This window comes from Cibotium barometz, chromosome 36 (assembly GCF_041138505.1).
Source record: "Cibotium barometz isolate CiBa-2024 chromosome 36, ASM4113850v1, whole genome shotgun sequence".
Lineage (NCBI taxonomy): Eukaryota > Viridiplantae > Streptophyta > Polypodiopsida > Cyatheales > Cibotiaceae > Cibotium > Cibotium barometz.
In genome coordinates, this window is record NC_141081.1 from 50132788 (window position 1) to 50157576 (window position 24789).

At 43.0% G+C, this 24789-nt stretch overlaps 1 protein-coding gene and 2 pseudogenes across 1 annotated transcript; 2 read left to right on the forward strand and 1 right to left on the reverse strand.

Moving 5' to 3' along the window:
* Positions 1-9609: 9609 nt before the first annotated feature.
* Positions 9610-11628, reverse strand: LOC147618013 (uncharacterized). Its single transcript, XM_086776261.1, has one exon. The coding sequence runs from the start codon at positions 11531-11533 to the stop codon at positions 10424-10426; it is 1110 nt and encodes a 369-aa protein (XP_086632387.1). The 5' UTR covers positions 11534-11628; the 3' UTR covers positions 9610-10423.
* Positions 11629-11766: 138 nt separating this feature from the next.
* LOC147618014 (uncharacterized) lies at positions 11767-13036 on the forward strand (annotated as a pseudogene).
* Positions 13037-13933: 897 nt separating this feature from the next.
* LOC147618015 (uncharacterized) lies at positions 13934-15927 on the forward strand (annotated as a pseudogene).
* The last annotated feature ends 8862 nt before the right edge of the window (positions 15928-24789 follow it).

The window sequence follows — 24789 nt, forward strand, 5'->3', positions numbered from 1 at the left end:
ACGCGTGTGTCCTAACAACCAGCCTAGTCAGAATCTGTAAAAGCATGCAATCCTGGCTCCTTTGATGATCCCCCCTTGGGAAAAACAAGCCAAGGTGTTTTGTGCCCTGTAAATAGCAACAAGATTTGCTTAATAGCCTATCAATGCATTGTATTTAGGCTATGCATAAATCTAATCAACTACAAACTGAATGGCAAGCTGACTATTATACACATTAAAAAGATATCCATCAGCCTACTGATAGAGACTAGCATCAAAAGGGCCCCCAACATCATGAAGACTAAGACGTAAGCCTAGATCCATTGGAGTGGCGACAAGCTTACAGTCTTCAAGTCCAAATCTTCACACCAAAGTCATATCCCCATCAACATGTGACTTAAACTCAATGCCCAAGTAATAGTGCAACAAACATCTCAAAAGCTAATCACAATTGGGACTAAAATACAGCAATATGTTCCTCATTTGGATCTATGATCAACATGTCATCAATATACTGTGGAGCTAGGGAGATCTTAGAGTGAGAGAGAGGAGAGATGCACACACAGATGTAGGTGCAGGAGAAGTAGCCTGCTTATTCCTTATCCACACTAAATAATAATCAAGAATGATATACACTATACAATATTAGTTAGTGTTAGTGATGGGCGGCCAGACTGGACACTAAAGGTACAATGGCCTTTAGTCCCAACAACCTCCCAAGGCCAGTGTGCCTTTAAGCGAGGACCATCAACCATAGAGATGAATATGTACATGTTAGTGAAGGGTAAGGATAGCTTCACATAATGCCCATCAACTCTCAGTAATGTGCAAACCGCTCGGAGGACAAACTCTTCATAAGAAGATCTGCAAGGTTATCATCTGTATGTACCTTGAAAAGCTGGATGCGCTTGTTGTCAAGCACCTCACGAATGAAATGATACTTCACATCAATGTGCTTTGTCTTTGCATGAAACACTGGATTCCATGCCAACTGGATAGCACTCTGACTATCACAATGCAAAATTGGTACCTCTACTATAGTGCCCAAGTCTCCCACTAAACGAGTAAACCATATAGCTTCCTTGCAAGCTTATGATGCTGCAACATATTCCGCTTCTGTGGTAGACATAACTGTGCATTTCTGCAAACGAGATATCCATGAAACTACACCACCAGTGAATATAAATACATAGCTTGAAGTAGACTTTCTGTTGTCCACATTCCCTGCATAATTTGCATCCGTGTAACCAATTACACTTGCTTCTTTGCCTCCAAAACAAATGCACAACCCCTTAGTACCATTCAAGTACTTCATCACACACTGCTTCCCAATGCTTCTTGCCAGGATTAGCCATATATCTGCTATAACTACTCCCACTGCAAATGCAATATCTGGACGTGTAGCAATCATGGCATACATCAAACTACCAACTATAGATGCATAAGGAACCTTGACCATCTCAGTCTTCTCCTCATCTGATTTAGGATAGTCATCTTGGCTAAGTTCCACATCTGGAGGCAACGGAGTACTTATTGCCTTCCCCCTCTCCATATTGAAATGCTTGAGTATTCTAGATACATACTCAGTTTGAGACAAGTAAAGCAATCTTTTATCCCTATCTCACATGATACGTATGCCGAGAATATGACTGGCTTCTCCCAAATCCTTCATGTCAAAGTTCTCATGCAACTTTGTTTGTAAAGCATCTACTTCATAGGTGTTCTTCCTAGCTATGAGCATATCATCCACATAAAGAATCAAGATCAAAAGACTACCATCGATGGCCTTCTTCGTATAGAGTCAATGATCCACCTCACTCCTAATGTAACCTTGAGACTTCATGAATGCAGATACCATTCCCTTGGCGCTTGCTTTAAGTCATAAAGACTCTTCTTGAGCTTACACACCAAGTTCTCTTTACCATTCATAACAAAAACCCTATGGCTGCTGCATATAAATGTCCTCATGAAGATCACCATGCAAGAACACTGTCTTGACATCCATTTGGACAAGTTCCATGACCTCTCTGGCAACCAAAGCAAGAACACACTGAAGAGTGGTCATCTTGACTACAAGAGAGAAAATCTCATCAAAGTCAACACCCTTCTCTTGCTTGAACCCTTTGACAACTAGTCTAGCCTTGTACGTAGGCCTTCCATCACTCGGTGTGTGACCTTCAACTTATAGACCCATTTGCACGGCAAAGCATGTTTTCCTTTTGGCAAAGGTACCAAGTCCCAAGTTGCATTCTTATGCAAAGAATCCATCTTTGAATGCATAGCCTTCTCCCACTTAAGCTTGTCATCACGTAACATGCTTCTTTATAACACGAAGGCTCACCACAATCTGTCAGCATGACATAATCCGATGATGGAACATATCTATCTGGAGGATGTGTCACCCTTGTACACCTCCTCAACGCTGGCTCAACAATGCCACCATTTTGTTCCACTCCATCATGATTCACAAGGGGAAGATTCTAAGCTTGCATACCTTGTGCTTTTGGTGCCCATCATTCGGTGCATTTGGCACTCTATTATGCATAAGTCCATCTTCTTGAATCACCACTCTACGTATCTCAACAGTAGGTATAGGCTTCTTGTGCATCTTCTCTTCGTTGAACACAACATCATGGTTGTGTACAATCTTTCTAGCTTTCGGATCCCACAAAAGATATCCCATTTTGCCAGATTTGCCATATCCAAGAGAATATGCACTTCCTTGACTTCGGGTCAAGCTTATTCCCCATCTCTTTAGGGACATGGCAATATGCTTCACACCAAAGTCATATCCCCATCAACATGTGACTTAAACTCAATGCCCAAGTAATAGTGCAACAAACATCTCAAAAGCTAATCACAATTGGGACTAAAATACAGCACTATGTTCCTCATTTGGATCTATGATCAGCATGTCATCAATATACTGTGGAGCTAGGGAGAGCATAGAGTGTGAGAGAGGAGAGATGCACACACAGATGTAGGTGCAGGAGAAGTAGCCTGCTTATTCCTTATCCACACTAAATAATAATCAAGAATGATATACACTATACAATATTAGTTAGTGTTAGTGATGGTGGGCGGCCAGACTGGAAGGTACAATGGCCTTTAGTCCCAAGAACCTCCCACTTAAAGGCCAGTGTGCCTTTTAAGAGAGGACCATCAGCCATAGAGCTGAATATGTACATATTAGTGAAGGGTAAGGATAGCTTCACATAATGCCCATCAACTCTCAGCAATGTGCAAACCGCTCGGAGGACAAACTCTTCATAAGAAGATCTGCAAGGTTATCATATGTATGTACCTTGAAAAGCTGGATGCGCTTGTCGTCAAGCACCTCACGAATGAAATGATACTTCACAACAATATGCACTTCCTTGACTTCGGGTCAAGCTTATTCCCCATCTCTTTAGGGACATGGCAATATGCTTCATAGCCAAAAACACGAAGATGCCCATAAGGCGGAGTTTTCCCAGACCATAGCTCATTAGGAAGTGAATGGGGTCTTCTTGGGCCCTTTAATTTGCCCAAGCCTAATCAAGGTGATTAAGGAATAGCCAAATGGGGGGTTGCCATGTGGACTGAAATGTTGGGTTTGTAAGAGAGGTGTAAGAGTGGTCAAAGGGTGCACTTTTTCCCCCAAAAAGGGGGGGGGGGGATGCAATTTTACAATTTTCAGACCTCCATAACTTCTACATACAAGCTCCGATTTGAGCGGACATTATAGATCCGTGATCTACGCATCAAGAGCTTTCCATAGATATGTTACATGATATGGTTTTATCCGCTAGATTTTAAATTCTATTTTCCCCCCAAAATTCAAATTCGAATAAAGTAGCCGTTTTGAAGCTTCTAATTAGAAAACGTTTCTTCTTAAGAGAAAAGGTTTGACTCCTTACACTGCCAAATAAAAGGGCCCAAGAAGACTCCATTGAGGTCCTAATGTCCTTTGGAACCTTCTCATTTAGGTGACCGATTAATAAGATGAACAGTTGTATTGACAGCATCTGCCCAAAAACCATTAGGTAATCTAGCATTGGACAGCATGCTATGAATCCTCTCTTGAATCGTACGATTCATCCTCTCAGCTATGCCATTCTGTGGAGGATTATATGGAGCAGTCAACTCTCTCTTAATGCCCTTCAAGTCACAAAAGTCCTGAAAGGCTTTAGAGACATACTCTCCACTATTATCTGTGTGTAAGCACTTACGCTTTTGGCTACAATAATTCTCCACGAGTGCAACAAACTTTTGAAAGGCTTCATCCTTTCACTTAAGAGGATACACCCACACCTTCCGTGTGTAATCACTTACGCTTTTGGCTACAATAATTCTCCACTAGTGCAACAAACTTTTGAAAGGCTTCATCCTTTCACTTAAGAGGATACACCCACACCTTCCGTGTGTAATCATCTATAAACGTAGCAAACTATGAAGCACCTCCCAAAGACATAGTAGGCATAGGCCCACACACATCAATATGAACCAAATTTAGAGGCTCACTTTTCCTCTTGCCACTTCTTTTATGTGTTGACGTGGTTTGTTGCCAAACAAACAATGATCATAAATAGAAAAATCTGAAAAATTAAACTCAAGAATATAGCGAAAACGAGACAAGATTTTCATTCCCTTTTGGCTCATATGGCCTAACCAGAGATGGCACAAAGAAGTAGACGGCTACTCGGTCATTGCACAATGATATGATTTTTAACACTAGACACATGTACCAGACTTAGAACCACAAGCTACAACAAAAGAACCTTTGGATATCTTCCATGAACAATCACCAAAAGTAACATGATATCCACCATCATCAAGCTGTCTATGTGCTAACCAAGCTATGGCACATGTCTCACTTTCTTGAGCATATACGAAGAACCATTGGCAAATCTAAGATGCACATCTCCCACTCCAACAATCTCATAAGCATAGTCATTGCCTAGTCATACGCATCCTTTCCTACTTGCATCATACGAAACAAACCACTCTCTATGTGGAGTAACATGAAAAGATGCACAGGAATCATTGATCCAATTTTGTGACAACAAGAAATGCATAGTCAAGTGTAGAGGCATAGCAAATGTCACCATCATCACTACCATGGACAATAGTGTTTACCTCTTCAACCTTTGCCTTGCCTTTGTCATCCTTCTTGGCATCATCATTCTTTCCACCCAACTTCTTTTGCTCTCTTTTCCACTTGTAGCAATCCTTTTTAACATGGCCTTTCTTGCCCGCAATGATAGCGCTCAATGAGTTTGTGACCACGAGACTTGCTATGAGATCTGCCTCTCTCAATAGATTTCCCCCTTGCATTAGATCTTCCTCTAACACTAAGAGCATTGCCACCTTTTGAAGCATCAACATTCTTGCGGGCGGTTAACTTCCTCAGTGAGTAAAGCACTAGCAACATCTGGCATTTTCAGTCCATTCGCGGCTACACTATTACTAATTGTCATCCTGAAAGTGTCCCAACTCTCTGGCAAAGTAGTAAGTAGAAAAATAGCTTTCAACGGCGGATCTACAATTGGAACCTTCTGTGCATGTAAGTGACTAAAGATCGCATTGAATTCATTCAATGCGATCATTCAAATGATCTGAGACTATCGTCCGTCCCTTCATTCGACAATCCACAAGTTTCTTTAGCCAATAGACTTGAGATGCAGCACTCTGCTTCTCATATGCACCACCATCTACTTCTTCGACATTGAAATAGACTGATTTTGACAAAGAAAGTCTAATGGTAGACTTTGCTAGCTCATCCCAATTATCTTCAGACATATCTTTGGGCTTTGCTCCTTGCAACTTTATCGGCTTAATTTGCATTTTCTGCACTAGAACTTGGCAGTATATCGACAATACAAACCATAAAACGATCAATGCCAAACTGAGAATGACTGCCAAACTCACTATTGTCAACGCATCATGAAATCAAATGCATAAACTCACTATCTGTGGGAAACAACTCTGATCAGTGAACGCATAAGTTGTATGATATCAATGCCACACAGCAAAACTAAGCACATGCATACCATACGTTGTCCTATCCACATAATACATACATCCGCCATCATCCCATAGCCATAAGGCGTATGAGGTCTTTGGCGAGGCTAGTCAAGGGCACACTCTAGTACCTAATCCACCCCAGAGGGGCTTCACACAAAAACCTCACTCGGTCCTCACAGATGGATGCACATTAAGATCAGGTACATGGTCACCACATAAGATATACATTTAAACCACAATGAGAAAATGCTGATGTAATACTGCCTAGTGGTTGTCCACTAGGAACCCACAATGAACATACATTAGCTGTCAATCAATGTCTGCCTACAAACCACTGTGTGTATGAGGGAAACCTCGCGGGTGAGCCCGTCAAGAAATGGGGAATAGTGCCACATGGGTGTGGAACCGCCGAGACGTAGAAGACTCGCTGTGTGTGTGCTCACCGATGTGTGCTCACCGAACGAGCACACACTCATGTATACGTAGATATAAAACCAAGAGTATCAATGCTCCCACACCTGGACTGAAGATAATAGGTTAATTGAGACTTGTGGAGCAAGTTTATCCACTCTCTACCTTATCCCACCCCCTGGGCCATGTTCCCCCGCTCCCGGGTGACTTCTGACACTTAATTAATATGTTTCGAGGTCGTTCCTAGGTCATTTTGATTCTCGTAAAGCATGTTGGAATCCCTAGGTCATTAGCTAATGGCTTATGAATGTCTTTAAGTACTTCTCGTACTTCATGTCCATTCACGTTGAGCTCTAGCTCCTGTTAAGGTCTTCTGGAGTATTTTCTCTCTCTAGGTCTAGAGAGAAAATCATTGTAACTAGCAACATATGAATGTGCATTACTTAGCTAGCGGCTTATGAATGTCTTTGAGCTGATCTAGTGCTCCATTGTCATTTTCGCTGCATCCTAGCTCCCCTTAAGGTCTTATGGAGCATTTTATCTCTCTAGGTATAGAGAGAGAAAATCATCGTTTTAGCTTCATCTAACAACTTATGAATGTACTTCTGCTCTTATGGCCTTCCATAGACCAGCATTACATTCTTGTTAGTTTCCTTACTTTGTTAGAGTCCTTTCATGTACTTTCTCTCTTTAGATCTAGAGAGAGAAAGTCATCTTTTATGAGTCTGACTTTATTTTGATGACATGTATGCATTGTGTGTCCAGCAAAATAAAGTGTTGAGGTCATAAAAATATTGGTAATGTATCAAAATGATAATTTGATGACATTACCCCGCCCTTAAATCATAGTCGTTCCTCAACTATGCTTCGTTAAAGGTGCCTTAGCCCATCTTGCTTGGGATCCACATTTAAGCAAAACACTTTCCGCAGTAGATGGCTAATCTACTCGGTGCTTGAGAGACACAGCCTGCCGCAAGCTTGTTCTTTCTTATGTAGCCATGACACCATCCCGCAGTAGATTGTTAGTCTACTCCGTCAGTTCTTGAGAGACAGAGTCTGCCGCAAGCATGTCCTTCATGCATGCATGTCCTTCATGTGCATGTCCTTCATGCATGCACATTCAAACATAATGAAGACAAGAGAGACGAGAAAAAAAACATTTCTTCATTAACATTTTTATACATCGATGTCTTGAGAGGCACTCAACCCCTGGGAATGAGCTGCGGCTCCATCATTCCTTTAGAATCGTCAAAATGATCATTTTTAAACTTAATCAATACTTACGGAGCACCTTACCATTTCGCAACAACTTGTCCTTGTGCCTAAGGATTGCTTCAGGCTACAATATCTCCTCAAGCTCATCAAATTCAAGAGGATCTTCATCGATTGGTTTCGTAAGCAGAACACCTTTCAAAGGCTTCAAGAGGCTAACATGAAAGGCATTGTGAATTTGCCAACCATCCTTCTTTTGCACTAGTAACACTGGAGAGCAGAAAGGAGATGAGCTGGGCTATATCATCCCTTTCTCCAATAGTTCATGCACTTGAGTCATAATTTCGTCCTGCTGGGCAGCAGGAGAGACTCGATAAGGTGGCTTGTTGGGTTGTGCGCTTCCTGGAATAAGCTCTATCTTATGATCATCTACCCCTCGTGAGGGAGGTAGTTCACCTGGAATAGAGTCGGTAAAACAGTCTGAATATTCATCTAGAAACAACTTTAAATTTGTATCTACTTTTGATGAATCACTTGTTTCAGACAAGAGAGAGTTATCAACTTTAGAAGAATCTTTGACAAAAATCATATACACAGAAATAGCAAACTTTATTGATTTATGTAAAGCTTCCTTAGATAGATAGAATAGGAATCATATGTCCCTTGTCGTCATTAACTTCTAAGTTAGTCTCTCTACCTTTATGCTTAATAGCAATTACTCTTTCTGGGAACTTAAGATGAGCTGCCATCCTATGAAACCATGGCACACCCAACAAAACATCTTGGTTCTTAAGAGGAGAAATGAAGAAATCCTCTTGATCAACATAGCCCTGCACATGCAGTCGGACCTTTCCAATGAAGGGAGTGGCTAGGACTACTGGACTATCAAAAGCACCATCAACATCCATAGTAAGACCCATTTCATGTGTGTGGATGCCCAACTTCTCCGCTAACTCCCTTGATATGAAGTTGCGATTTGAGCCTGGGTCAAACATGATGAGACAATCTTGATCACGTACTTTGCCCATGCATAGCATTGGCGTGATACTTCGTCTTCTTTGGCCTCTTGGTTCTCCCGAGTGAGAATCATGGATGCTTAGGGCTTATCCTTTTTAGCCGATCTCGAAGGACAGGCTCGATAAAAGTGACCTTGTTCCCCACATCTAAAGCATCGATTCTCGCTTCGGTAACGTTCCATCTCTTCGAGAGAGAGGCGGTTTTGACCTTTATAGGGGCCTTTGTCTTTCTTTTTGTTGCCTTTGTTACGCTTGCCATTAGGAGCTTTATCTCTTGATTGAAATCTATCTCCTCTGTCCTTGTGCTTAGACCCCGACTTTGTAGCAGGAAGAAAAATCTTGGTTGCTACCATCGTGTGGTGTATAAGCTCAGAGGTAGATTTGGGCTTCTTTCTACAAGCTCAATACTGCTGAAACCATAGGTACCCTCCAAAGAGGTGCAGTATTAAGATAGGAGCTCCCCCCAATCTCTAGCACAACTAGAAGAAGGGTAATAGCTCCCAATACTACTAAAACCATAGGTACCCTCCAAAGAGGTGCAGTATTAAGATAGGAGCTCCCCCCAATCTCTAGCACAACAGGAAGAAGGGTAATAGCTCCCAATTCCTCTTACTTCAGATTATGTACAGACCTAACCTTTCATGGAATACCTGAACTGTTCCTTTCTCCAAAAAGAAAGAAAGCCTAAGCTCTGATACCAATGTAATCGTATTTCTTGGCAAAGACTTAATTTAATCAATAACTGTGAAAGAAAAGCTAATGATTCACGTAAACATTTGCTAAAAGAAAAGATTGCAACAAGAACACAATACTGAGGGTTGCATTTATGAGGTCGCCCCCCCTCGAAAGGAACTTGTATTAATTTCTCCAATCGGAGAGATTGATTTTTTATTTACTTCTTAGTTTGCCTTTTTTTCCTCCTGTAAGAACAGTTCTTTACCAAAAAGAAAAACTAAATTTCAATATTTCCAAGGTTTAAATTGTATCATCATGAACGATTTCCAAGGTTTAAATTGTATCCAGTTGGATATAAGCTAGACTTGATATAACAATCGCATACATGATGTTTTCCGATCTTTTGAAAAAACCATGGCCTGAATCACATGTGTACGACCTTATTCCCCCAAGCAGTCCGTATAAACAAGCCTAGGCTAATTAGTTAGCATAAAGCATGGCCTTGAGTGGACCTTCGTCTTACATAAATCTACCACAACTTTTTTTGTGCAACTGCAAAAGAAGTGTTACCATTATAAATCCTTTGGGTTGTTGAACATGTGCAACCCAAGGAGACACTGAGATATCTATCCCAAAAAAAAACATGTGCCAGGGCAAACTTACATGCATCACAGATTGAACTATATGTGCTCTTCCACTTCATGCACTCTTGTTCCCTTTCTCCTCTGCTGGTGTTTCACATACACCACTCACACCGGCTCAGCCTTAACTGGTCATGCTGTCTGATATAAAGGGCCATAAGCCTCATATGACTTATTAGACATGCACTCTTGAATTTTCGCAACCCTCTCCTTTGCCATCACCAGCTTTTCTTTTTCTGTCACCAGTTTCTGTGACATATCTGAACGTTGCCAAAACCACAGCCTTGCGACTCCTGCAGAGAGCCTTGCGACTTCTGCAGAGATTTCCAGGACCTCCTTTCCATAGGCCTGAAGCACCAAATCGGCATGCATTTCCCGGCTGCGGCCGGAGATAAAGTACACCTTTTTCTTATAATACAGTATGCAGGGTTCAGACAGTACCATGTCTAGGTCAGGGACATAGTACTTCTGGAGAGCCACCAATTACCTGTCTTCCACCAATGACACGCCATTAGACCCTGCCGTGAACCAAAAACCTACATCACGGAAATCCCTGCGTTGCCTCTCAAATCTGGCATGCTTTTCTGTGAACTGCTCCATTAAATACTCTTCTGTGGCGAGGAGGTCGCCATGCCCATACTCAGTTGGGCATGTCCCTCGGAGGTAGAGACACTCCTCAACATCCAGGTTATACTTATCTGGGTGGGTACTCATGAACTTTCTCAGAGCCTCCCTTACCTCCTGAGCGCTTGGAGGATAACACATCACAAGTCGACCTCTGGTTCTGGTATCAGAGTTGGAAATTAGCCTGGTACTCTGCTCAGACCCCACCAAGATTACCCTGACGCGCTTACCATCAGCTTGCGTCTTCGCCCATGAAACTAGCTGTAAAACATCTGCTTCAGCCAGCTTATCAATATGGTCAATTATGAAGACCAGCTGCTTTCGTCTAAATAGTTTGACCCAGAAAGCCAATTCGCCAACGATTTCCAGTCCTGACTCAGGACGCATCCATGACATAAAACTGAGACGAAGACTTTTGTACCTTTCATTGATAGTCGCCTGTATGGCTTTGAAAGACTTGTGTGCAGCCCCGTCAAGATAAATTGCTGCTCCCCTATCCCTTGCAGCATCACATAACTGTGTAGTCTTACCGATTCCAGGACATCCAACCATCATATAGAAACGTCCATCTGGGTCTTTGTCCAGCAGAGCTTTAGTATCCATATTCGTAGAAGGGATCCACATCTGGTCTTCCCGATGAATCATGCTTGGGGCATCTCCCCGGCATGCCAGATATACACAGTAACCCTCATTCGCAACCACCACCGTGAAAACAAGGCCCAGAACTGAACACCAGAACTTCAACCTGGAAGGGGAAGATGAGAGAGGAAGGCCTGCGGAGGAGGATGGGGTAGAGGAAGATGTGAGAAGTCGACGGAGAGAGAAGGCATCCCTGTGGTGAAGCATGCCTGTGGTGATGTGGGGCGCATCCCGGAAGCCACCCCCCTGTGGTGAAGCATAGGTGTGGCGGGCCGAGGATGAGAGAAGCCGAAACTGGATACGGGCACTGGAGGTTAGAATCCGCCTCATCAATCGACTCTGCAGTTCGAAGTGCTCGAAAACAACCTAGGGTTTAGGCCGCCGCCATTGTGCCCAAACCAATAAATTGAACCCCCGTCGGATTTGGGCAGTTTAGGATACACACCTGACACCGCCAAAAGCTCCTGCCTTTTGCACGCCTAGGTGACTCCTTACAGTAGATTAAGGTTGGGCGCCTGAGGTCCCTGAGCTTTGAGAAGGCCCTCATATTCCCGGTACTTTATATGGATTCGAGGGGACGGGAAGGCCTCATGTAGGGCATACATGTGTGCACCTTAGAGCTGGACCCAGTGTTATGTCCTTGCAACCAGTGCAAATGGGCAGTGCTACGACGACGTCGTGTAATGATGCAGCATGTGGAGGAATACGGATAGTTTGATCCCACCATTATTGATCAAGTGGTTGCACAATATATTTCATCGGTAAATTGATCGTAGTACGTGGATGTCTAAAGACTGTGTGTATCTTTAAATTTATATGTGGGCTATGCTTCTCACAGGACTCCAACATTGGGGAAGCGACAAGAGTCCTGCAACCAGTTAGGCGGGTTTGCATGCGGTCCAAGCAAGTGGCGGGCACTAAAGGTTTGCAAAATGCTATGCCTATGGCTCCTGATGTGAATGCCAATAAATATCCACACATGGAGATGCTCGAACAAGAGATGGATGACATGCTCCAGGCAGTTTTTGAGGCAAGTGATCTTGTGGCCGAGGGTATGAAGCAAGAGGCTCGTACACCCTTATATGAAGGCTCGAGGATTTCCCATCCTGAAGACAGTTTTTACGTTGCTAAACCTTCAAGGGTCATTTGGTTGGAGTGATAAAAGCGTCACATAGCTATTCAGGTAATGTGTGTGCATGTTTTAAACAAACGGCTGTTGCATCTTTACAATGCTTGCTCGATGTTCAACGTGGTGTGACATGTAGGCTTTTGAAGAATCACATATTGCCGTCTCAGAATACAATGCCGAGCTCCAGAGATGATGCAAGAAAGATACTCCGAAAGTTGGGCGTAGACTATAATTCCACACATGCTTGCCCCAACGACTGTGTCCTCTTTCAAAGGGAGTACAAGGACTTGGAAAAATGTCCAAAGTGTGGTGCTTACAGATATTGTAAAGATCTTTGAGGGGAAACTATGCCGGAGAAGGTCTTGAGGCATTTTCCACTAATACCACGCATTCAACACATGTTCAGGTGCAAATCAATTGCAAGCCTTATGTCTTGGCACTCCCAAAACCACTCCACGGATGGTGTGCAACGCATTCTTGCAGTTTGCATGGCATAGAAACACATCAAAGAGACTTGGCTAGATTTTGCAAAAGAGCCCTCGGTATTTGCGGCTTGCTTTGGCAATGGATGGAGTTAATCCGTTTGGTGTGGCCCCCCGTAGTTGTTTGTGAACTACAACATTCCACCATGGTTGACGACAAAGAAGGGGCATTTGATATTCAGCTTGCTAGTGCTTGGTCGTTACAAGGTCGTTACAAGGTAAAGAATATGGATGTGTATCTACAATCGCTTATAGATGTGTATCTATAATCGAATAGATGAGCTAAAGGAGTTGTGGTCCGACATCAAGGTGGAAGACAAAAGCAGGCACGTATTAGAGGCATACTTATGTGGAGAGAGAGAGAGAGAGAGAGAGAGAGAGAGAGAGAGAGAGAGAGAGAGGCTTTTAACGTCGTAGGAACAATCTCAAGAGACCACAATGATCTATCCGACGAGAGGTGAGATTTGAACACAAAACGTGCCAAATCTCACTTCCATGAACCTGTACAAAACATTGCTTCAAGATCAAGGATATTACACAGGGAAAAACTTTAAATTAATCTTCTTCATGTTGGTGGTTTACCAAGATTGACCCCTTGCTAGGATCCGAATAGTCTCCCACCCCAATTGCATGCCCACCCATCTACATACCAACAATCAATGTGAGAGAGATTAGCATCCCCCACCCTCTTGTCCAAACATGAGAAGGAGAAACTCCGAAAGGTCTCGCTAAATCCTTCCACATGCCAAGCATCTAAAATCCTTAAGGCAAAGCATAGTATCTCCCAAGTTGCTGGCTTAGCACCCTAAATGGCTAAGCTACCACCCCGCCTATCCTGTAGCACGTTGAAGCATGCCTGTGGTGATGTCCGGAAGCCACCCCCCTGTGGTGAAGCATAGGTGTGGCGGGCCGAGGATGAGAGAAGCCGAAACTGGATACGGGCACTGGAGGTTAGAATCCGCCTCATCACTGGATACTTTATATGGATTCCCGGGGATATGAGATGACGGGAAGGCCTCATGTCGGTACTTTCTATGGATTCCCGGGGATATGAGATGACGGGAAGGCCTCATGTCGGGAATACATGTGTGCACCTTAGAGCTGGACCCAGCGTTATGTCCTTGCAACCAGTGCAAATGGGCAATGCTACGACAACGTCGTGTAATGATGCAGCATGTGGAGGAATACGGCCAGTTTGATCCCACCATTATTGATCAAGTGGTTGCACAACATATTTCATCGGTAAATTGATCATAGTACGTGGATGTCTAAAGCCTGTGTGTATCTTTAAATTTATATGTGGGCTATGCTTCTCACAGGACTCCAACACTAGGGAAGCGACAAGAGTCCTGCAACCAGTTAGGTGGGTTTGCATGCGGTCCAACCAAGTGGCGGGCACTAAAGGTTTGCAAAATGCTATGCCTATGGCTCTTGATGTGAATGCCAATAAATATCCACACGTGGAGATGCTCGAACAAGAGATGGATGACATGCTCGAGGCAATTTTTGAGGCAAGTGATCCTGTGGTGGCCGAGGGTATGAAGCAAGAGGCTCGTACACCCTTATATGAAGGCTCGAGGATTTCCTGTCTGAAGACAGTTCTTACGTTGCTAAACCTTCAAGGGTCATTTGGTTGGAGTGATAAAAGCGTCACAGAGCTATTCAGGTAATGTGTGTGCATGTTTTAAACAAACGACTATTGCATCTTTACAATGCTTGCTCGATGTTCAACATGGTGTGACGTGTAGGCTTTTGAAGAATCACATATTGCTGTCTCAGAATACAATGCCGAGCTCCAGAGATGATGCAAGAAAGATACTCCGAAAGTTGGGCGTAGACTATAATTCCACACATGCTTGCCCCAACGACTGTGTCCTCTTTCAAAGGGAGTACAAGGACTTGGAAAAATATCCAAAGTGTGGTGCTGAGACAGATATCGTAAAGATCTTTGAGGGGAAACTATGCCGGAGAAGGTCTTGAGGCATTTTCCACTAATACCGCGCATTCAACACATGTTCAGGTGCAAATCAATTGCAAGCCTTATGTCTTGGCACTCCCAAAACCGCTCCATGGATGGTGTGCAACGCATTCTTGCAGTTTGCATGGCATGGAAACACATCAAAGAGACTTGGCTAGATTTTGCAAAAGAGCCCTCGTCGGTATTTGCGGCTTGGTTTGGCAATGGATGGAGTTAATCCGTTTGGTCAGCGCAACATATAGTGTGTGGCCCGTAGTTGTTGTGAACTACAACATTCCACCATGGTTGACGACAAAGAAGGGGCATTTGATATTCAGCTTGCTAGTGTTGGTCGTTACAAGGTAAAGAATATGGATGTGTATCTGCAAACAATCGCCTAGATGTGTATCTATAATCTCTTATAGATGAGCTAAAGGAGTTGTGGTCCGACATCAAGGTGGAAGACAAAAGCAGGCACGTATTAGAGGCATACTTATGTGGACTATGCATGACTTTTGTAGCTATGGGGAGTATTCAGGATTTGTCACTAGTGGCTACCATGCATGTCTAGTTTGTGGGCCAAGACTGGATGCACGGAGGTCACATGCACTTAAAAAGATGATATTCCAGGGCCATAAATGTCATCTCTCAAAGCCACATGAATTGCGTGAAGGATTCATCAGGCGTCGACCTCCACATATGGTCGCGAGAGACATTGGCAAGCCATGAAGGCGCTTGATGAAGGGCTCCCCAATGGGATGAAGAGGTATTCTATTCTATTTCAACTACCTTATTGGACAAGTCTTTGCATCAACCATCTCTTGGACCCAATGCATATCTCAAAAACGTCGAAAGTTTGTTGTGGGACCACATCAATGGTGCAAAGGATTCACATGCAGCAAGAGCAGATCTGCAAGAGGTTGGAATCATGGAGCCACCATCTCTGAATTTCACTTTGTTGCCCCTCTTTGGCACCTTCTTAAATCATTTTAACCAGTCACTGTCTCTAAAGTCTGCCTCAGTCAATATTCATGCATCCACTCCAGAGTCGGTAAGGTCATATACTTCGAGTGCTTGGGCTTTGTTCATGCAAAACATGGCTTTGTTGCCCCTCTTTGGCACCTTCTTGATCATTTTAACCAGTCACTGTCTCTAAAGTCTACCTTAGTCAATATTCATGCATCCACTCCAGAGTCGGTAAGGTCATATACTTCGTGTGCTTGGGCTTTGTTCATGCAAAACATGGTCTTCCTCTCAAAATGCACATATGGAGGACACCAACACATCTTGCCCTGCAAAATTCAGGATAAAGAAACCATACATCAATGCATGGAGACGTAGCCAACAAAAATAAAGTACATGAATGCATGGACACGCCAGTAGCCAACAAAAAAAAACCATACATGAATGCCTGCACAAGTAGCCTTTCACAGTAAAGTACATGAATGCATATACAGGTGGCCTCTCACAGTAAAGAACATGAATGGATGTACAGGCATCTTGTCAATGGATGCATGCAAGCACAGACCTATAGCCTCTCACTATAAAGCCAAAAAAAGAAAAAACCATACATGAATGCATGTACAAGTAGCCTCTAACTGTAAAGAACATGAATGCATGTACAGGCATCTTGTCCATGGACAATGTCACCCAAGTTACCTGCACCTATATTAAATCATCTTTTTCTGTATGATTATTAGGTAACAAGACTTTTTACAGCTAAAATTTCATACAACAAATGATTTAATTCAATGAGGAAAAAAATATTGAAATACCATGAACCAAAAGCACGTTGCGGGGATGAAGAGGTTAAGCTAAAAGTAATGGATGGGTTTATGGTTTGTGAGGTAGAGTGAGGTAGATGGGGTTTGGATACAAGTTCTTGATAGTGGCACAGTTGGTGGTGAATCTGTGAGTAATCTGTATGCCTACACAAGAAATTAAAAGAAGGTATACAAGTGGTTTGCTTTCAATACATAGAAACCAATTAGTCCGGGATCTCATCTTGACACACATATATCAATAGTTGATTACCTTGTGAGCGCAGAAATATATGATAGACAAAAGCACGTAATTCAAATTAAACTAGAATTAAATATTGCAATTATAAAAAACTGAAAGAACATTAAAATAGAACACTGCACAAACGCAATTTGTTCATAATTGACAACGATACAAAATTTTTAAGAAACGGGATCTTGTCAAGTAAGCATAATGGAATTAATTAATTATTTTTATGTATGTGCTACAACCTTAAGGGTTAGATAGTCAGGAAAGGTTTTCATTGGGCACTATTGAGCTCTAATATGTTAATTATGATTTTTGGTGGATTTGAATGCATGAAAGGACTTATTTTAAGTGATACAATTCGTCTAAGCCTAAAAAAGTAAAAATTAAGTCGCTTTTATAAAAGTCACATTTACGGCTATTTGGAGCATAATTTTGCAGTTCTACTAGACCTATTCTGGTTCTTTTGAGTACTTGGATGACCCAATTCGAAGTTGGGATGAAGAAGTTATGGCCAAAACAAGTTTCTGCCACCTTCAGGATATCACGACTCTAGACAGCACAACTCTGCAGTTGATTAGGGAAGTTTTTATGTTGATTATTTCTTAATTTACTAGAAAAGCTATTGGCCCTCTACTCCCTTTATTTCTTCTGAGCCTTCTTTGAAGGAGTGGCAGATCAATGGAAAGTTGATTGGCCCTCCACTCCCTTTATTTCTTTTGAGCCTTCTCTGAAGGAGTGGCAGATCAACGAAAAGTTGATTGGTCACAAAGTCAAGATCAAGAGGGTGGAAGTGAAATGGCTGTCTAGGATGGTAGAAAAGTGGAAGAGGGCAGATTGCAGGGTGACATTGTATTATTGCAAATTGAACAAAAAGTTATGGAAAGCTTCAGTGTCTAGAAAACTCAATTTATTGCTGTGGAGGATATTGCACCACAAACTACCTATCAAGGAGCTTACTGCCAAATGGGGGGAAGGTAATCCCATGTGCCCTTGGTGCAAAAGTGGGAAGGAATCATTAAGGCATTCTTTGTGGGATTGCAAAGTAGTACATCATGTATGGAAAAAGGTGGAGAAGTTCCTATCCCAATGTGGAGTACTTGATAAAATTAATTGGAGGCAGGCACTACTTGGCATGAGGGTCTAGCTTCCCCCCATATTACATGATATGTATATACATCTAAAAGGGGGGAAGTTGCTGTGGGGGCCCAGGGACATCGGACCACATTGAAGTTTTAAAGTTAAAGATTAATGGATAATACGAGTTAATTAGAGGCAGGCACTACTTGGCATGAGGGTCTAGCTGCCCCCCATATTACATGATATGTATATACATCTAAAGGGGGGAAGTTGCTGTGGGGGCCCAGGGACATCGGACCACATTGTGAATGTATATACATGATCGGACTACCAAACCCTAACAAAAATTAGCTTTGCGGAATCAGAAAGAGAGAGAGAGAAAGTGGAGGGGCGCACGTGCACGTGCGCACACACACACGCATGCACGCACACACGCACACAGCTTACCGAGATAAATCTCACCAAACGCTCTGCTTCCGATCTTGCGCACAATTCTATACCTGGAGCCTACTGTCGGATCCATGTCTATCTCTCAGTTACCTATTGTGGTGGTTTTTAAGAGGTAGCAACATATAGTACGTAGTGGGATTCCAACACATGTCGATTTGGAGAATTAAGATGATCTACCAGGGATATGATGGATCACCGAAACCCAAAAAGAGAGGCGGTGGGGATGAGGGAGAGACTCTGTCCCTGATTTACGTAAGCTCTACAATATTGTAGAGAGAGAGAGAGAGAGAGAGAGAGAGAGAGAGAGAGAGAGAGAGAGAGAGAGAGAGGCTTTTAACGTCGTAGGAACAATCCCAAGAGACCACAATGATCTATCCGACGAGAGGTGAGATTTGAACACAAAACGTGCCGAATCTCACTTCCATGAACCTGTACAAAACATTGCTTCAAGATCAAGGATATTACACAGGGAAAAACTTTAAATTAATCTTCTTCATGTTGGTGGTTTACCAAGATTGACCCCTTGCTAGGATCCCAATAGTCTCCCACCCCAATTGCATGCCCACCCATCTACATACCAACAATCAATGTGAGAGAGATTAGCATCCCCCACCATCTTGTCCAAACATGAGAAGGAGAAACTCCAAAAGGTCTCGCTAAATCCTTCCACATGCCAAGCATCTAAAATCCTCCCAAGTTGCTGGCTTAGCACCCTAAATGGTGGCTAAGCTACCACCTCGCCTATCCTGTAGCACGTTGAAGTCTTGTCCCATGCACCAACACTCAGCTGTGGGTAAGGAGTCTCCAATCAGCATCCAAATGTTAATTTGGCCACCTTACCGGCACATTAGGAGCATATACATTAAGAAATCCAACCTTGTCCTCTCCTATGCACATAATCATCCACTCTTTTCTCTAGGGCACTATGATGCCTTTGTCCTTAATCACAAAGCACAAGGTCTCCCCAATAGCAATACATACACCTCCCTAGGCACCAGATGTGATGTCCTCGCGACCTAGGTACAGTTGCAAAGATTACATATCACATGTGATGTGTGTACGTCCTCGCGACCTGATCTTGTCGATTTGAGCCGCCTTTGTCCTTACCGTTGTCGTGCTCCCTTTCCATGTTCTGTCGTGCGCCCATTGACGCCACCGTCAATCGGGCCCCCTTTTCTCCCTCGCGTCCTGATCTTGTCGATTTGAGCCGCCTCTATCCCATTCTCTTTGCTTCCCTGCCGCCCTCTTCATCCCTTTCTCCAACTGTGCACACACACACCTTTCTTGCCTCTACACACACACACACACACACGCACACATACACACATACACACATACTCACACATACACACACACACACACACACACATCAGTGTCATTCATGCAGATTTGTCTTCTTGGCGTGTACTCTCATCATCATCCTCAAACCACTAATCTCCCGTCGCACTTCAAGGTTAGTGTTTCCCTTTTGTTGATGTGTCTATTTACTAATGAAGTCATTGATTGCTAATCAATCTAACTACACACTTAACCTTCACATTAATACACTAATACAAAGAAATATTCATTTAAATGCACTAATTACCTACACAATAATTAGCATTCTTATTAATGCACTAATCCATACACTAATCTCATATTAATGGAGTAATTCAAAAAGGATCATTACCAAGAAATTGAAACATAAACAATGAATAGTACCTTGTACTTTTTTGTAATAATCCTCTTGGAAGAATTGAAAATCTCCTTGATTGCTCAAAAATCCCTCTAAAATTCAAGCTTGAATTTTGAATTTGTGTAGGAATCCTCCCACTACAAGTTTGAATTTAGAAAATTGAAAAATTTTAGAAAATGAAAAGACAGCTAACCAAGATTGAATTTTGAATTTTTTGCCTAGATTCGAATTCAAATATCAGGTTTAACTTTCAAATTCAAATTTGGGGGGAAATTCAAATTTCAAATTTCCCGCCCAAACCCTATGTAGACACTCTTGAGAGGCATCCTATAGGTTGCCCTTCTGAAGCATCCAAAGGTTTATAGGCCCTCCCTCTCAAGCACTTTTCTAGGTATATTCATATGCTCTTCCTTTCGGCATAACTATGCTTGAGAAGCATGCTTCTGGCAAAGGCCAACTAGGCTCTTCATGTTAAATCTTAAGAGGCACCCTATGGCCACATGGCCATAGGTTCCTCTTCCCAAAGCATTCTTCGAGCTAGACTTGCATACCTTGACATGTTGCTTCAAAAATCTATAGGAACTCTTTGGAAGCAGGCAATGGCCACATAGCCATAGGCTCCCACTCCCAAGCATTATTCTATCTAGCATAGACTCTTCTTTGTCACTCTTGAGAGGTAGCCTATGCTAAGACATCTCATAGCATCCCCCTTTCAAGAATTCTTTATGTGGTGAATCACCTCCCCATAATCACTCTTGCATCCTTTTTTAGGGTCATCAACCATCCATAACTTTAGAGGAACCCTATGGCCATAGGGCCATAGGCTCTCCTTTTAAAAAATCCTTCTAGCTATATGTGCATCTCTTCACAGGGTGCATCACCCCTACATATTCCTTCTTTAGGAGGTAGCCTATGGCTAGAGGGCCATAGGCTCCCCTCTCAAGCCTTCTTCTAGCTTGGCTCCTAGGTTCTTCTTAGTAAGTCTTCAGAGGCATCATATGGCCACAAGGCCATAGGTCCCCCTCTCTAAAATTTGTCTACCTAGATTTGCATCCCTTGACATGGTGCTTCACCACTCGACAATTCTTAGCTAGAGGGCTGTAAGGCCCTCTCTACCTTTCTTCTAGCTGTTTCATTGGCATCCCCTCTCCATATTCACTCTTTACATGGTGTATCACCTCCCCTTATTCACTCTTTGGAGACACCTTATGGTAAAAGTGACATAGACGTCCTCTTACAAGAAGTCTTCCTCTTGGATCTTCATCTATTTACATGGTGCTTGACACTTGTATAATCACTCTTGAGAGACACCCCTATGAAGTAAGGACCATATGCTCCTGCTATACCAAGCATTCTTTCCACTAGATTTGCATGTATTCACATGGTGATTCACCTCTCCATAGTCACTCTTTGAGAGGCACCCTATGGCCAAGGAGCCATAAGATCCCCTCACAAGAGTTCTTCCAACAATCCCCTAGCAAGCACTCATCAACTTTCCATAATCATTCCTATGAGGCAATCTATTCTCAAACAGAAGTACTCTCCCTATGCATTTTTCTACCTAGATTTGCATTCAAACACAGGGTGCATCATCCCACCATAGCTATTTTTGAGAAGCATGCTTTGGGCATAGGCTCCACCTCTAAAGCGTTCTTTAAAGTAGATGTGCATCCTTTAGAGGTTGTAGCACCCCTACATAATAGTAACTCTCAAAAAGACCCTATGGCCATAGGGCCATAGGCTACTCGTCTCAAGAATTTTCCTAACTAGATCTAAAGGCTCTTTGTAGAGGTACGCTACGGCCAAAGGGCCATATGCTCCCCCTAAAATCCATTCTTCCAACTACATTTACATCCCTTTACTAGGAGCCTCACTTCTCCATTGTCACTCTCTATAAGCACCCTATGGCCACAAGGCCATATGATCTACCTTTTGAAAATGATTCTAGCTAGCTAGTTGTGCATCCCTTTATATGGGCCATCAACCCTACATAGTAATTTTTGAGAGGAACTCTATGGTTGGAGGGCCCTCTCTATCATTCTCTAGCTAGGTCCATTGCCTCTTCATGGTAAGCCTTAAGAGAGGCACCCTATGGTATTATGGCCATAGGTTCCTCTTCTCAAAGCATTCCTCCACCTAGACTTGCATACCTTGACATGGTGCTTAACCAATTCATAGTAACTCTTGGGAGGCACCCTATGGCCACATTGCCATAGGGTCCCACTCTCAAGAGTTCTTCTAGCTATAGTCTCTTCTTGGTCACTCTTGAGAGGTAGCCTATGAAAAGACATCCATAGAGTCCAACATTTCAAGCTCTCTTTACATGGTGAATCACCTCCCCACAATCACTCTTGCATAATCGCCTCCCCATGCTCACTCTTCCATCCCTTTGTAGGGTCATCACCCACATATACATTTAGAGGAGCCCTATGGACACCGGGTCAATAGGCTCTCCTTTTCAACCATGCTTCTAGATATATGTGCATCCCTTCACATGGTGCATCACCCCTACATAGTCCTTCATGAGAGGCACCCTATGGCCAAACAACAATAGGCCACCCCTCTCAAGCGTTCTTCTAGCTAGCCTCATAATCTCTTCATAGTAATTCTTAAGAGGTATCATATGGCCACAAGGCCATAGGGTCCCCATCTCTAGGATTTTATTGCCTATATTTTAATCCATCTACATGGTGCTTCACCACTCCAATTAACTCTTGGGAGGCACCCTATGGCTAGAGAGCCATAGGGTCCCCCACTATAGCTAGGTTCATGGGCATTCCCTCCCCATATTCACTCTTTATATGGTATATCACCTCCCCATATTCACTCTTTATATGGTATATCACCTCCCCATATTCACTATTTGGAGATACCTTAGGGTAAAAGGGACATAGAATCCCCTTCACAACTATTCTTCCTCTTGGATCTTCTTCTATTTACATGGTGCATCACATTTTTATTATAACTCTTGAGAGACACCCTATTTAGTAAGCACCTTGGGCCAATCAATCTTCCCACTAGATTTTCATTTATTAACATGGTGATTCACCTCTCCATAGTCACTCTATGAGAGGAACCCTATGGCCAAGGAGCCATAAGATCCCCTCACAAGAATTTTTCCAAGGATACCCTTATAGGAAATAACCTTTAAATAATAACTCCTATGAGGCACCCTATTCCCAAAGGGAAATATGCTCCCTTGCATAAGCATTTTTCTACCTAGATTTGCATTCAAATATAGAGTGCATCATCCCTCCATAGCTATGCTTGAGAAGCATGCTTTGGGCATAAATCCACCTCTAAAGCATTCTTTAACCTAGATGTGCATTCTTCATGGGCCACACCACCCATACATAGTTGCTCTCAGAGGGACCCTATGGCCATAGGATGTAGGGCCATAGGATGCTCCTTTAAATAATTCTACTACCTAGATCTAGAGACTATCTGTAGTCACTCTTCAGAGGAACCCTATGGCCAAGGGCCATATGCTCCCCCTCAAAACCATTCCTCCCACTATATTTCCATCCCTTTACTAGGTGAATCACATCTCTAAAGTCACTCTTTATAGGCACCCTATGGCCACAAGGCCATAGGCTCTCCCTTTTCAAAATGATTCTATCTAGCTAAATGTGCTTCCCTTTATATGGGGCATCACCCTTGCATTGTTATTTTTGGAAGGAAGCCTATGGTTGGAGGGCTATGGGATCCACCTCTCTAGCATTCTTATAGCTAGGTTCATTGCCTCTTCATAGTAAGTCTTAAGAGAGGCACCCTATGGCCACATGGCCATATGTAGCTCTTCTCAAAATATTCATCCACCTAGACTTGCATACCTACACCTAGTGCTTCTTTGATCCATAGTAACTCTTGGGAGGCACCATATGGCCAAATAGCAATAGGCTCCACTCTCAAGCATTCTTCTAGCTAGGTCCATAGGCTCTTCTTACGTACTATTGAAAGGTATCCTATGCTAAGACATCCATAGCATCTCCCTTTCAAGCACTATCCATGGTGAATAACCTCCCCACAATATCTCTTGCATAATCACCTCCCCATATTCACTCTTGCATCCCTTTGTAGGGTCATAACTTTAGAGGAATCCTATGGCCATAGGGCCATAGGCTCTCCTTTTCCAGCATGCTTCAAGCTGTATGTGCATCCATTCACACGGTGTATCACCCGTACATTTTCCTTCTTGACAAGCACCCTATGGCCAGAGGGCCATTCACTCTTGCATCCCTTTGTAGGGTCATCACCCATCCATAACTTTAGAGGAACCCTATGGCCATAGGGCCATAGGCTCTCCTTTTCCAGCATGCTTCAAGCTGTATATGCATCCATTCATAGGGTGTATCACCCCTACATTTTCATTCTTGACAAGCACCCTATGGCCAGAGGGCCATAGGCTCCCCCTCTCAAGCTTTTTTCTAGCCAGTCTCATAGATTCTTTATAGTAAAGTCTTGAGAGGCATCATGTCCCGCTCTCTAGCATTTGTCTACCTAGATTTGTATCTCTTGACATGGTGCTTCACCACTCCATAGTAACTCTTCATAGGCACCCTATTACTTGAAGCCTAAAGGCTACCCCTCTCATGCATTGTTCTAGCTACATACACTCAATAGTCACTCTAGAGGGGTACCCTATGCCTCATGAGCTTTGCACTAGACACCAGGTTAGACAACAGGTGTTAGTAGTGTGGAAAGATATACCTGAGGAAGGTTCCACTTGGGAGAATGTCTCCACGCTTAAGAAGCAGTTCCCTACCTTTGTTTTCGAGGACGAAAACATTTCTTCAAGGGGGGGTA